The 15830-nt window shown below is 41.6% G+C and overlaps 1 protein-coding gene across 6 annotated transcripts in view; it reads left to right on the top strand.

Annotated features, from left to right (window-relative positions):
- FOXP1 (forkhead box P1) overlaps positions 1-15830 on the top strand; it is a 385773-nt gene that overhangs the window by 327263 nt on the left and 42680 nt on the right. For all 6 annotated transcript variants that reach the window (XM_005149417.4, XM_034065980.1, XM_034065979.1 and 3 more), the window contains one exon: positions 11577-11681. In XM_005149417.4, coding sequence (XP_005149474.1) covers positions 11577-11681 — 105 coding nt within the window. The remainder of the gene's footprint in view (positions 1-11576; positions 11682-15830) is intronic.

Here is a 15830-nt window from a genome sequence, read left to right as displayed (position 1 = left end):
GGTGAAGAGTTGGAGATACAGGCTGCATGTCCAAGAGACCTTTGTCCATCTGCCAGCAGTCTCATGTTTGTCCCTTGTCTTCATACCCTTTCCATCCATATTTGAGTCATAGAATCATAGAATCACAGAATAGTTAGGATTAGAAAGGACCTCAAGATCATCTAGTTTCAACTCCCCTGCCATGGGCAGGGACACCTCACACTAAACCATGCCACCCAAGGCTTCATCCAACCTGGTCTTGAACACTGCCAGGGATGGAGCATTCACAACCTCCCTGGGCAACCCATTCCACATATACAAGTACCCATCTCATAGGAAAACAAAATAAACAAGGGGATTTTTAAATGACATTTTCTCACCAGTATCACAGGAGGAAGGAATCTGGGGAAGGCTCTGAGGGGAAGTGAGAGGAATGGCATGGCAGACCATTGATCTGCTGGTTAGGCTTAATGCATTGTGTTTTACTGTTGTTATCTTCCATGCCAGCTGATCCTCTATCAAAATCCCAAGGCCCTTAGATGAAGGCATTAGGATTCAGCACAATTAAGAATTACAGACTTTGGTCCATTATTAATGCTCGAGATGAAACAGTTCAGCCTGCAGTTCATATGCTCCATGGGCCTGATCCTCTCTTGGCCTGCCTCTCTCCATGTAGTCCCTGGTATTCGTTCTGCACTGGTGCCAGCATGAAATCTGCTCATCCGTGTCGGCTCTTCTCATTTGCACTGTGCGGTTGATTTTTGCTCGTTATAATTTACCATCAGCAGAGTTTTGTTAGATTAGGTTACTTCATATCCATTCTTTCTTAAGAAATGGGGTTCCTGGGGCCTTTCTTCCCAGAAGATATTTAATTGCTCCATGTACACAAACCCCATCGTGTCCCTGATGTTGTTACCAATGGTCTGAGCAGCTCGGGTGCCTCCATGCAGCTTCCTCGCAGCAGAACCAGGTTGGAGCTGAAGACTCAAGCTGAGCCCGGATGCTTGGCTGTGCATCTGATGAAACATCGGCAACCTGGCTTGTCTACCTCTTCTCATTTCACCTGGTATGGGTGTGATGGCTTTGGGGCTGGTCAGGCTGTTTGATGACAGTGATGCTGTGACAGCCAGAGCAGGGCAGCGGCCCAGCCATCTCTATTTATTATGTGCAGGTACAGCCCAGAGCATTGCACTACCTGATCCCTTAGCGCTCACTCTCCTGACAAAGGAATCACCAGCAGTTACTCTGTGCTCCCCTGTCTGAGTCGCTTCTCTCTGTAATCAGCTTTTAAAAAACACCAGCCGTGCCTCAGACCTGGAGTTGCTAACTTTCAGTTTTAAGCCTTATCAAGCACTTATTACTGGTGTTTCCAAAGCGGGGTGTATGGTGTCCTTCACATTGCCCACACCACTTCTGCTGCCGCACTTGTGTTTTTGGGAAACCTGCTGCTAAATCAGTTGCATAACACCATTGCTCCTCAGTCTGCCCGGGAGCTCTTTGATCAAGTTATGCTTTTCAAATACTTGTTTCTTGTGAACCCTGTAAAACTATTTCTAGTTTATTTCATTTGGTTTTCCTTACAGAAGATGCAAAGCTAACCAGTGTGGGATTGCTTGGTGCACCCCTGTGCTGAATAAGGGTGCTGTATTTGACACTTGGAAGCTGCCCCGGCATTGGGGAGCTGCAGCACGCCAACGCTTCGCTGCTTTCTGGTCCCGTGTAATAACCATCAGTTGTACAACTCCAAACACTAAGCTAATGTATCAAAAAGCACTTAAAATAGATTGGGTGAGCCTTGGCAGACGCCTAACAGAACTTTTCCAAATTTTAGCATATGTATTGTTTTATTCCTCCATCTGGCCAACAGATCATTGTTTGATATCTGAGTGCTTTGCATATCTCCTCCCTTTTCTTGCAACTGAGATACTTACACGTGCGTTTAATGCAGCTTAATGCTATTTTTACATACCAGAGAAATAGCTGATGGCTTTCTGTTAATTGCATGCACTTTGCAGTTAAACTTTTACTAAAACATTCCTGTCTAAATACTTGAAGTCCAATGAAAATTTGTCCTCTTCTTTTATTAGAGGTGTTTATGTAGTAGTCTTAAAAAGGGACCTGTTTCTGTTTTACTACACCGTGGATTCCTGTTTCTTTTTATTTCCTCCTGTGTGCAAGTTGTCCTCCCTTACCATTTGCTCAGGGGATCTGATTCCTAAAGAGCTGAGCCCGGAGCTAATGAAGAACTGTGGTATTTTTTTTATCATACATATCACAGCCTGAGAGTGGAAAAGAAACACCCTTGAAAATGCCATAAAAGTAAAGGAGAAGTGAGCAGATTTTTGTGTGACTATTTTCTCTGCTGTTCAATAAAAATTGAGCAGTTAGTATGACAGCTGTTAGATCATGTTATATCATATTGCTAAGGTATTGAGTAGCATTTAAAGTAAAACTCCACCATTAAGCTGTATAAACTTTATCCGTTTCACTGTGGTTTAATGGAAAAAAAATGAGTTTCTCAATAAAATGACATCATTTTTCCCAGGTTGTAACATTCACTTTACAACTGTTTTTCTTTAATTCAATTTATTTTACTTTACTTTTTTTTAGCATCCTTTTTTTTTTTGCTTGCAGTTTGAAAAGGGGGAAATCTCTTCATAGAGCATCTAGGTACTGCTCAAACCCTTTCTCCCTTCTCCCTCTTTTTTCAACATCTTGTGTTAATCTGGAGCTCTTGTTTTTGTCACCAAGACAGGGTTGTATTTCCAAAGTAGTGAGATGCACAATGAAATCTGGTCATTGGGATTTGTGGCTCTCTACCTGCTGCACACTGAGAGATGGGGGAAGGAGCCCAAGAGATTTATACTGCGTTGCTTGCTGCTGGAGCAACGTTTGTGTAATGCCGTGGGGTGTTTTTCCATAGAGCTAGTGTTTTTCAGGTGGGAGGGTAGTAATTTCTTCTGTGTGATCAGGAAAGACATATATATATTATAGAGTGTATTCTTCTCATTAAAACGATGATATAAGCCCAGGCAGGGAAAGCTACTAATATGTGTTGCAGCTTGTCATTTTGGGCTGCATGAATAAAGAAGATAACTATTCCTTTGGGAAGCGATCTCGGGAGCTGAGCAACAGATCCGCTAGCCAACAAATTCTTTTTAACTGTAATTTTCCTTTTTGCGTGTGTACTCAAAAATAACATCCTGATGGGCCCTTAAATACCATTTCATACACAGAGCGCACAATTTCCACAGCACAGGTGGTGCTAATATAGGACAGTCCCCTAGGCACTTGTCGCCAGGAGTTGTACAGCTTGTTCAGTGTCTGCATCCATATGGCAATCTGTCCCATTCATAGAAAGACATTGTAGCTGTGCCTGTGGGTGCTGTGGTCAATGTAGTGTAAAAAGTAGATTTTTAACTCTCGGCAACCTATGTTCTGCTGTTTGTTTTATTGTAGAATCCAATTTATAACATGGGGGAAGAAAAATCAGCTCAGAGCACATTCCAGAACAATCTGGCTGGCTTGGGTTGTTGTTTATTCTTGGAGCGCCTGGTTAATCAGCAGGTGCACCAGCCCCGCTCTAATGAACAGTTTACAGGAAGTCTTGCTCGGAAGAAACATTTTCCTTGTTGTTTATACTGTGAATTAACTCAGAAGTTGCAAAGCTGGAAGCGATGTTAGCTGGCCCTACATGTCACGCAAGTCTCTTACTTCATTCTTGGGGTTTTAATGGCTTTTTCCCCCCCTTTTCTCACACTGTTGCATGGTTTTTCTCTGTTGTTTCATGTTGGGGAAGGATACTGGGCCTCTCAGCACTGTGCATTGCCATGCTGCCCCTGAAAGGAACAAATCACAGCAAAGAATTTCTCTGAAAAAGGGGGACTGTAGTGTTAGTATTGCTCAGTGGTTCAAATCCAAACAAGTGAATGTGATTTATGGCTGCTCTGGCATCTATCATTCCAATACCAAATGCTGTTCTGTTTTAGTGAGACTATTTGTTATGCCTTTTAGTAAACACAAACAAATAGACCGCCTAGCACCTGCAGCAGCATATGATATTTACACTACCTGTATGATTCAGCACGCTTCCCTGGGGAAGCAGGCTTGTGTCCTCTAGATTTTGGTGCTTTCTTAAACAGCATTCTTTGCAGGGGAAGCTTGCAGCAGGGAGGATGCCATGCTTTAGATGTGTTTCTCACTTGGAGTCACTATGTAGCTGAATTATTAGTTGATAAGCATTTTCCCAAAGGGAACTTTCCTGGTGGCCGCATGGACATGTAGTGGGCGAGGGCTCACCCAGTGAGCCCCCAGGCTGTATGTGATGTGACTGTCACCTTCTGCAGAGGTTTTGGTGTGCTTGTGGGACAGGGGAGAAAAATACTGATGTGAATAATCCCTGTTAATCATATTTGTTGACATTTTGCTGGTTAATGTAAGGGTGGAAGACTTTGCTCAACTCTAAATGTAATAGAGGATAGTTTTACTAAAGGAGAATAGCTCTTGTTTCTCAGTGTTTTCTTTTACTATAAATGTAAATGTAACAACAGAATATAAATTACCGTAAAATTAGGCTGGCAAATGGATCTTTTTACAAAGTATGTATGTATGTTTGTAATTTTACACCTCAGTCTCGAAGAAGTCCAAGGCCATAATCCTGTGTTTTTAAACTCACATGTGTTCTTAAAAGCGTTGCTGAATTGGGGCCAAAGCCTGGCCATTGCCACCTCCCTCTGCCATGCGAATTGGGTGTGTAAGAGGGATGGGATTGCTGTGCTGAAAGTCAGTTAAAAAAAAACCAGAACCCACTCCTAGACCCAAGAAAGTGGCAGGATCACATTTTTTTCCCTAATTAAACTAAGATACTGAATCAATCCGGTTTCATCTGAATAAATTAGGAGGCTGTTCAGGGAGGAATCAAATGAGATTTAGCACGGATAAGTAAAAAAGTAGCCCAGCTTGGAAATAAAAATTCCAAACTGCTGGTTTGACATGACACATCAGCTGCTCAGCATCAGTTGTGTGGGAAATGGCTGAGGCATAATCACGGTTGAGAAATTAAGGTGGGACACTCTGTGCCATGTCTTAGTTAAAAAGGTAAATGCAGTCATGGGAGGCATAAACATGCGTGTTGCATCTGAGTCCTTTTTTCCTGTTCTACTTTATGCAGAACCAGTTAAACCACATTGAGAGTGTGATGTACAATTGGCCACTCTCTTGCAGAAAGGATAAAGAGAAGCTGGAGCAAATATAGAGGAGAGCAGCTAGGATGATAAAGGCGTTGGAGGGAATAGGCTATGAAGACAGATTAAAGGGAATTAAAGATCTACACCCTGGAAAAATAGAGGCTCTAGGAGGATGTGATTATGGTATGTAAGTACATCAAGTGATGCTACAAAGCCGAAGAGGGAAAAAATTGTTCTCATTAGTTAGCAGTGCTGGAATTTAAAATCCAGCGTTTCAAATCATGTGCGTCTGGGTATATTTGATGTACTTTTCACTACAGTACCTAGGCACAAGGTTGAAATAAAAAATAAGAATTTTAAATAGTAGAGAGAAACTCGTTAATTCAAGTGCAGGAATGGAACTTCCACCCGAGATAAGTGATGAATTCAATGCTGGTATTTTTTGCAATGGGCTTTTCTTTTCAATGGTCTAGAAATAGGTTCAGTTCCTCCAAGGAAAGGATGTAGGGCAGTGGCTGTCTGGACCCTGGGGCAGTTCTGCTGCAGGGTTGGAAGAGGGGGTGCCACTGAAAGAAGTATGTAGTACTTTAAGTGTGCTGGAGGGTCATAATGTTGATTAATAATCCAAACGCTCAGTGCATAGATCAAAACCAGAAAATGATGTGTATAATTATTCAGTCTGGTTATACTCTTTGCGCTGAGTAAAAGAGAAAGGGAATGTTAGCCAGATTTTGTCCTAGCCTTGCTGCAGATGCTCCAGAGCTCTCTTTGCAACACATGTTTAGAGAACAGTGCCACAGAGGTGTGAGGATGGGGGGCAGTGATTTGGGGTACATTGCTGGCCTGATGTTACTGCAGCAATGCTACAGATCTGCTTTTTTTTCCTTTCCTTATACTACAGGAGTGTACAAGTTAGTGCACACCGATTAGAAGACAGGTTTTCAGCCTGTAGGCTGAAGTTTTAACCTGATTTGTCTTAAATTGGTGTAGTCATTTAAAATGTAATATACCACTCCTGTTACTTCCAATAGGGCTTGATGTAAAACATGAGCTTCTTCTAGTCCTAGGTCTGGTTGTGGACTAAAGTAATGAGGAAAGGAAGAAATGCAGCTTTAAAAAGCATCCAAAAATTTGCAGACCAGTTCTGAAGAGAGCTGTCACTGACTGTACCCATCAAATGCCACCTCTCCGGAAGGCTTACGACCCTCTGCTAAGCGTTATCCAGCAGTGGAGAGGTACTTGCTCAGACAGTTCTCCATTCAAATCAAATGCCTCCTTTCTGTGCAGATACTGAGGCTTGGATGGAAGTATGAATATATAGAAGTAGTTCATTTCAGTATATGGCTTAATACTTGTTTAAATATATATATATTTTAGTGACTGTGTTTTATATTAAATTGACAGTTTAGAGAGGAAGAAGGTGCTGAGCCACATTAGTAAGAATTCAGGGGGATTTACACCTTCACTGCAAAGCATATCTTTATTCAGTTGATTTTGTCGTGAAGGCAGGAACTTGCATTCAAGTACAGTTAGTGCAAGGATTTATTCGTTACTGGTTCTCTTTAAACTTTAAGTCAAACGCAGTGAGTGTTCCTGATTAGGAGACTTGTGACATTTTCACCAACTTTATTCTGTTGGTGCTTTTTGGTGAGCTTGAAAGCTCCCTGGGCAGTCACAAATACAGGAGACCCATGTTGGTTCCCAGTTGTGTTTCTTCTCCTCCTGTACAAGACCAAAATCATAGCATTTTGCCTCAGTGTCTGTGCCATCCTCTTAGACCAAGGGGGAATGTGGTGTGAGAGTGAGTCTTGCGCTCCTGCCTGTGCTTCATGCACTGAACATTGGTTTCATGGCAGCTGGTAATGATGAGGTCACTTCCCATTGCCCCTGAGAAATAAAATAAAATTAAAGAAAAAAAAGCATTTCTGCAGTTTCTGTGGGTGCTCTGCTCCAACCCCGTCCAAGAGGAAGGCAGGAGATGTGCTATTGATTTTCAGTGTGCAGGTGGCTCAGGCATGTTCTCTGCACTGATAGAACATGAGCAGATGTTTCATAACTGTAATAGAAAATCAGGGATGCTTCTCTACATCACTGACTTCGGCCAGCATTTTGGCAAAGATCATTGGCCCAAGCAGATGTGGAAGGGAGAGAGTGGAATATGAAGTATGTCAGCATCCTGAATATTTAAAATATGGTCCACTGTGTGGCAGAAACACTATTTCCAAGGCTTCTGCTCAGCTGGTTTTTGTATCCACCCGTGACTTTCTGGCCAGCATGTGTAAGGATGGTACCCAGTTTCACACAGTTACTGAGTATAGGTTGAATTAAACCATACAGCTTGGGTAGCTTTCCTGCTAGTGCTTTGGTCACTACTTACCCCAACACCTAGTATGTTTGCATCTTTCTTGGCATCTGCTGTCATTTTTACTCTCCATGTGCGCTTAGCTCTCTGTGGCTTCTCCATCTTTGAGCCTTTGTATCCCAAAGAGTTATTCTTCAATGATGCTGTAGCACAGCAGATGGATTAAAGTTAAATGGCTGAAGTAGTCTAAAGAGCAGAGCTGTGCAAGTAGCAGTTTCTTCAGCCATCCCTGCCAGAGGAGGCAGTGAATCTGCTTCCAGACCCTCTGGAGATCCTTGGGGCTTTGAAGCAACAATATAGGTTGAAGAAAGCAGAGGTATAAACTTCTCTTATCCAGCAAGCACAGAGGAGCTGTGGAAGTCCTGGCTCTCTGGCCCTTCTCCCCTCCTCTCCTTACTGGAAACCAGGCTGGAGGCAACAGAAAATAAGTGGACACTTACGCAGTTTTCAGCTTCCCACATGGATTTCGTTACTCTGTCGTATGTCATGAATAAGTTGACTTACGCAAGATGTTTTACTTGCCAGAGGGTTATTTACTGTACTTCGATGTAATAGTGCTGCACTGTTGCATTATTTGGAAATAATTGTATTGTGTTAAGCTTTCTGTATGCAAATACAAGGAGAAATAACCCACATAATCTTGATTTTTCCATCGTTTATGCCTTCAGTTCTTTGAAAATTATGTCTTGTTATAAAATCACTTCCACTAGCTAGTGTTGCATCACCAGTACCCAACCACGACTGTGCGTTCCTGGGAAGGAGAGAGGGTGACAGAAACAAACACCTACTCTAATGTGTCATTAGAAATCAAACAGACCTAAAACTTGCTTCTGCTTGCCAAAGCTCAGATCTTCTAAAAGTCTGTCTCCGACAGCGAGACCAAGGATGCATCCAGATAAACCATGCTCACATGCAGACAAAATATCGTTGAATGATTTAAGCTTATAGGTTTGCATTGTGCCCACAAAGCTGTTTGTTTATGTATTGGATTAAAATCTTCGTTTTCCACCTCTGTTTGCTCAAACTAAGTGAGTGTTTAGATCAGTTAAACAGAGTTCTCCATTCATTCCCAATGGCTGTATCCTTTGTGCATTACATCCGCTTCTGTATAAACCCGCTCTTTGTTTTGTTTTGAGGTGCTTCTTGAGGCTCTATCAGGGAACAAGTGGCAATCTATAATATCTTCAAAAGTGGGATGGATAAAATAGCAGTCATCTGATAATGACACTTTAAAGGTCACCGAAAGGTATTGCTGAACCCCCCCCCCCCAAGTGGGATGGGAGTAACTGCCTTTGGAAAGACACACTGCCTATGGAGGGTGCCTGCATTTGTCTTTCACTACTGAAGGGTTTTTTGCTTTTGAAGTGTTTATTTTTATTAAGTTGAAGAAGTTGCTTTGCTTTGTCAAATGGCAGTTGAAGCTGTATGTAGGTGTTAAGTAAGTTACTCTTAGCATCGTGTTAGCAAAATGACCTTTTAAGTTGCCATTTACAGTCAACACTGGTCTTTCTGGTTATTGACAGCACTAGTCTGACATCCTGAGCATAGTTTACAGTTTGATACTCTCCTGGTCATTCTGTCATTTTCTTTGGACGCAGTACCAGGGTATCATGTCCTACATCATTTGTCTTGTCTTGTGCAAGTTTCCTGGAAAGAAAAGAGATTTGCACTTGGATTTAAAAAATAAATACAAATCTCGGTAGGGCTCTTTCCGTTGACTTGGCCATGGCCTTTAGGCTCTGACAGAGAAACTTTAAAAAGCCCTGCTGGGGGTTTAAGCCATGTGACTCCTGTTGATATTATAATGAGATTTACAGTGCTTAAACCCCGCAGGGGCCTGACTCCTTACTTGGCATCACCCGGCGTTTCTGCAGTCATCCTGGTGCATGGGTAACGTGCGCTGTGTGAATTAATATAGTGTATGTTTTTTTGGGGTTGAGCCGAGCACATTGAAATCATAACTCTCATATACAGTCTTCATAGATTTTAATAGAGTGTTAACATGAAAGCCTACTTTCTCACTCCTTGCTTCATTCAGGTATGGAAGCAGATGATAAACCCCATTATTTTCCGTATTATTCTTTTCTGATGTGCATGGAGGCTGTTTGACCTGACGCCTGTGTGGCTTGGGTGGATGGTGTTCTTCAGCCATCATCCTCTGTCAGTCTCAGCTGAGCAAATGTGTGGTGCAGCATTTTTCCAATTTCCTTGCAAGGAAGGCATCGGCCCCTTTGTTCTTTTAAAAAATTAACTGATAAAGAGTTTCTCCCCACTTGCACATTTTAAACAAAATGAAGTTAAACCAGGGTAGTATTCCTGTAGAGAAAAGACCTTTGTAAGTATCTTCACCTACAGTTCTTATTTTAGGGAGTTACCTTGCACACACATATGTGTGATAGATATAGATATATAGATATCTAGATATAGATAAAGATATGTTTATGCTTGTAGAACTATATGTATACAGCCAAAATTTAGATGTCAATCAAATAATTAAGTTCATGTACAACTCCTAATGATCTTCCAATGAGATCTTTATATTTTTTGAATTAAAAAAACCCATACAACTTTAAAATAATTAAAACTCCCACCTTCAGTTGTCTTCAGATTCTCAATGGGCCTGAAGTCAAAAGTGGCATAGTCTGGGCAAGAATTTCTCTTGCAACTTCTTTGCATTTGGGATAACATCTCAAGGGAGTGTTCTGTGGTGATCTTCCTGTCCAGTGCATCAGAAATAATACAAGAACACAATCTTGTTACAGTACATGGCAGATAGTATTACAGAACAAGAATAAACATTTCCACATGTGTATAAAAGTAAAATGGGGAAATGTAAGCATTTATCCATAACGTTACCTATGATCCAGGATAAAATAAGTCATAAAAGCCACACCTAGATGCTGGTATGTGTTCATATCCTTTGTGTATGTTTGAAGTCCATAATACAGCACAGGCATACTGTAGCAAAAAGATTGCTATGAAAAATAGATCTGTGTGTGAGCATAAAATAGAGATTTCAATATTATTTTGACATTTTATTTTGAAAGTCATCTAAGGTTATGGAAATTGTTGCAAAAATAATTCCTTTACTTCAGAAGTTTCCATGCAGAAGTTGAATAAAGAAGATATTTTAGAATATGGTTCATCAGTTAGTGCAACAGATACATTTCCCTGAGCACCACATGGCCCGGATCAAAGCATCTCATGACTTGGATCAGTGCAGCCAAATCATTACGTATTGATTGGAATCCCGCTGAAGGATTAACCCCTTAGTGCTCATACCAGTTTTTTCTTCTTTAACCCAGGTTTCAGTAGTTAGAAAGCTCTGTGACGTTCCTGCCCAACCTTTGAAGGTTAATAGCCCCCACTAACCCGTCATGCTTAGGAATCCTTTGATTACAAGGGTCCTTTTTTATGATGAATTTTGCATTTGAAAATACATCTTGAACCTTCTTTTCTGGGATGTAAGAGGTCTGTACTTGCTCAAAGAAACAGTCTGTAAGCGGGGGTGAAAAAAGCCATCCCAAAATGAAGAACAAAACAAAACAACACAGTAAATAAATAGCATGGTGGGAAAGGCAAGGCTGCAAACTTAATGCTTTTCCTCTTTCTGTAGTGATGAGAAAAGCTTCGGGTCAGGTTGTATTGTGTTACAAGAATACATGGCTGTGTGGAGATGACTTTTCTTCCTGATGAAGTTGAGTTGTAAATATGCAGTGTTCATAAATTTCTTAGCAAAATATCAAGCGGGATATTAAGCAGGTCTGTCAAGTGATTTCTCCCCCATCCATGTAATTTAAATTCTTTACAAAGCTTTTAATTAATGAATGAAATGTAGGAGGATAGCTAAGTAAGAATGACACGTTTCTCGCTGCAAATGGTATTTAATTCTGTTTTGAAAAACCATGGGCAGAGTCAGGTGGGTACTGCGAGATGTTAAGGATGCTTCAAGATCTGTTGTTTGCTGCTCTTAAGAGTTTTTGTGAAGGTGAATTGGCGCAGTACCTTCAGTTACACCGCTTTTCCTCTTTTCTCTTTCTCTCCTCCAGTTTATCCCACGAGGAGCATTCACACAACCATCCGCTGTATGGACATGGTGTATGCAAATGGCCAGGCTGTGAAGCAGTATGTGAAGACTTCCAGTCGTTTCTAAAGTAAGGACTGTTTTTTTGGCACTTGCATTGTACAGAAAGCATGCCCTGAAATTTTGTGTGCTGTCACTCACCGTGGGCCTGATGCAAAGCCCATTGAAGTCAACAGAGAACTCCCTTTCACTTCAATGGCTTTTGGAACAGGCTCAAGAACGTTTTAACAGGGGATAGTAAATTAGCCCCATGGGGAAAGTACGGTCTTGCTCAGTGTATTGCTGTAAAATAGTTGCAGTTCCACAGCCTTTTTTTTTCTTTTTTTAATTTATTTAAATAATTTGGAAGATGCAGTATTGATAATATAAACAATGCAACCTTGATTTAACCTTGATTTCACTTTAATTTAGAAATTTAGTCTTAAATTAAGTCCGTAATTGAACAGAGAATTGCAGAACATCACGTGAAATTTAATTTATGTCAAATAAGTAACTAATGAACAAAGTCTACACTACTAAAAATAAACTATAATTATATTAATTGGGCCCCTGCAGTTTGCTGCAGACCTTTTCCTTGCTGCCAAAGAACACAGTTTTACGCGTTGCATAAACAGTGCATTATGGACTAGTATGTGGTAATGCGTGCATCCTGATGCAGGGAAGGACCGGCAGAGCTCTAATAACTTACACATGGCTGCTCCACAGTGAAACCATCACCCTCACTTCCAAGCTGGAGCAAACGGTGTTCCCATCACAAAAGAGTGTTCTGTCAGGGTAGATGACACATATGCTTTAGATGCACCCAGGTTCTGGAAGGTTTGGGCACTGATCTTTTCTCAAGTACTAGGGTTGTAAGATCACAGGAGACCAAGTGCCCAAGCAATGCTTATGATTTAAATGCACACAGGGACAGGTTCTGCTCCCATTTGCAGTAGTGATCTTACAAAGTTAGTCTACATGATTACATGGGATTCTTCAGGATAGATATGTAGAATTAGTCCCAAAATGTTGAGTTGTATCTGCGCTTTCTGGGGCAGCTCCGTGGGTTTTTACAGGAGGGAGGGAAGGGCAGCAGCAAGGAGGGGATGTTTGTTGGGTGATGTTAGATGACACAGATAGGTTTTTGTTCTCAGAACAGAATGGGCCAGTTCTGCTTCCACTGGCAAAACCCTTCTTAATTCAGTACGAGCAGCACTGGTCCTAGTATAAACATATGTTACAAGTATGGAATGATGCAGTAATGAGGAAGTTCTCATTACAAGAGGATTACAAAATAAGAAGGTGCTAGTCATAGATTTCCATAAAGGGTGGCCTTATTTCTTGTAATTCATCCTGTTGTTCACGTAAGTGAACTAAATGCTAATCTTGCCATACTTGCCAGCATATTCATATTCCTATGACATACCATAGCATTCAGACCTGTAAAACAATTCTAAATCTTAGTGCACTTAAGGCAGGGGAGAGGTTCTGCAGTAGCCTTAGATATCAGGATAACCTGTGCAGTCACGTTACATCAGTTTATGCCACCTTTGCTTCTTGTGCTAGTCCCTGTTCCAGATTAGATCTGTTGGTTTCAGGAAGATTTCCTGCTTAATATGACCACAAGTAGAAAATACATCCCTTAAGTCACACAGCATGGGCAGAGGCAGGGTTGATTTTTTTATATGGAATTTTTTTAGATATTTCAGTAAGTAGATGCGGTTCACCTGGGCGAAATACTAGGGCAATCATTAGGTAGGAATATCTTGAAAACCATTTACAAGCCCAGGCTGGACCTGAAGTGGCTCCATCTACTCCCACCTCCAACAATGGTGGTTCTTTTATCACACACTTATCATCAATCTTTTTTTTCCCCTCATTGAAACCTTTCAATAGAAATATTTCGTGTGACTTTCTTAAACCCATCAGCTCGTGTAAATTTTCTCATTATTCAAATTCTACAGTGTCCAGACAAAGTCTCATTGTTCAGAGTGATATTTAACCCAGAACGAATGCAGAAATGAATGTCCCTGAGCAGTGTATTGACACTGTTAGGAAGTGAGCATTGCTTCATAAAATGATACTGTAGCCTTCCAAGCCTCCTGTGGAGCGTCCATCCTCAAATTATATTGCCATTTATCAGAATTCATTACTCAATGAAAAGATAACAGGTAGATGCTTGAAGTTTCTTTCTGATACTTGTATAATCCGTGAAGCTCTTTCGACAGTCCCCTCAAGAGAAAAGCTCTTGTTTACCAAGTGAAATACAGCCTGTGTATCAATTGAGCCTTGCTTAATTTCACTTACCTCAGTAAAAAGGCCTGTTAGAAAAAGCAAAGAGAAGTTATGTGGAATGAAAGCCCTGTATGCCAATAAAATGATTCTACAGTTAAGGGAGAAAAAAGGACTTGCAGGTCTAAAACATGGTTCATTTCTTTTCCTCCTGAGGAAGAAATATCATAACTGTTGGTAAATCAAAACCAGAGATTTGACACTCTTCTGTGATCGTTCTGTAGTGTTTGTTCCCAAGGTGAGGTACACCACAGGGCCCTTGATTTCAAAGATAAATACTGTACAAATAACGATCCTAGTTGTCTTTCACTCACAGCCAACAGGAGGATGCTTATCAGAACCAGCAGATACACGGGCTATTGTATGCATTTATTTCCCTATTTCTTTTTGAAATAAGTTGCAGTTTTAGCATTGTGGGGTGTTTTTTTTTATTCTCCCTTTAATCCATCAGCCATTGGTTATCACGTGATGTGGTATCAGTTAGAGGTAACTGATAGCAGCAGGGGCTGCTGCTATGCCTAATGAAACAGTAGCGCCCTGCGTGCTCCAGAATTCTCCCCGAGCCTAAAAACAAAGCAAGTCCAGTCTCACCGCGGTGACCTGATGGCCTTCTGCCAAGCTGCGGGAAACCAGGTGAGGGCTGGAGGGTCCACACGTGTCTCGCGTGTTAACCAGGGCCCGACTCGCAGGCGGCGGCGAAAGGAGCAATTAGTAGCACAGAGTGACTTTCCTTCGAAATTGACTGTATCCCTGATTTCATTTGCATGTGTTTAAAGACTGATGCAGATAGAAATATATACCCCTTATACGGAAAGTTGGGCAGGAAATCCCCGCTGGAGGGGGGGGGGTTATTCAGCAAGGTATCCAGGGTGAAAAATGAAGGAAAAGAAGACTGAGTAGGGTTTTATATTCCCCCTTCCCCCCCCTTTTTTTTCCCGTTTTTTTTCCGTCCCTTTTTTTTAATTTGATTATATTTTAGACCTGCTTAATCACGGCCATACCATTTAAAAATCAAATCTATTCTTTAAAAGAGGGACACAGACCTTTGGAGAGATCCTGTGGTCCTGTATCGCAGTGATGCTAGTAATCTGCTTCATGTGCATTTAACTTTGATGAAACGAAGGGGAGTTTATGTGAAAGAAACTACTAAGTGCACTCTGTAATGTTTTCACAAGTGTTTTTATCATGGTAACATCTTGTTTACTTTAGTTGCCTGCCTAAAACTACTTGGAACATGTTAAGAAAACATTTCGAGAAAGCTCCTACAAAGAGGCTTTTGTTCAGCAGCAACTGTGAGACTGCTCAGCTCACAAAGGTGTTAACTTTCAACCCCTTAAGCACTTCCACATGAAATTCCAGCAACTATGTTTGTGGTTTTGGAAAAACAAAGTGTATATTAAAGAAACCAGGTATATGCTAATACATGTTGAAGTAGGCCGGAAATCATAAATTGTTTCAAAGGCATTAATTGCTATCATTTGCATGTCAGAGTGTTCCGCGGTGAAATCATCTGCAGTTAGCACAACAGAGACCTTATAATCAAATAGGGTAGCAAGGGCAGAGGAAAGGCCAGACTGTAGGTGGCTTTTTAGGGTTTTAAGCTGCTTGCAGGCGCAGTTCACCTCCCTGCTCCCAAGCCTTGCTGAGGGGGCTGCCGCCTGGCTCGTCCAGCTTGCAGGGATGCCATGAGCGTTTGATTTCCCAGGAATTTGTGGAGTTGCAGTTCAAATGTCGGTGTTACCGATTCTCTTAACACCTCCCTCATAACCTTCCCGGCCTGGCAGGGGGGTTCAGGACCCCTGAGGCGGCAGCGGGAGGAGGAAGAGGAGGCCAGGGTGGCCCAAATCCCACAGTGCCCTCTAGTGCTCCCGGGATGCTCATAGGGAAACTTCACAGCAAGGAACCCAAAAGCAGCATCCCTTCAAAAAGCTTCATTCCTCCCCTTAGC

Source organism: Melopsittacus undulatus, chromosome 9 (genome assembly GCF_012275295.1).
Source record: "Melopsittacus undulatus isolate bMelUnd1 chromosome 9, bMelUnd1.mat.Z, whole genome shotgun sequence".
NCBI classification, from domain to species: Eukaryota; Metazoa; Chordata; class Aves; order Psittaciformes; family Psittaculidae; genus Melopsittacus; species Melopsittacus undulatus.
Note: the sequence above shows the minus strand (reverse complement) of the source record. Positions and strands in the feature narration are given on the sequence as shown.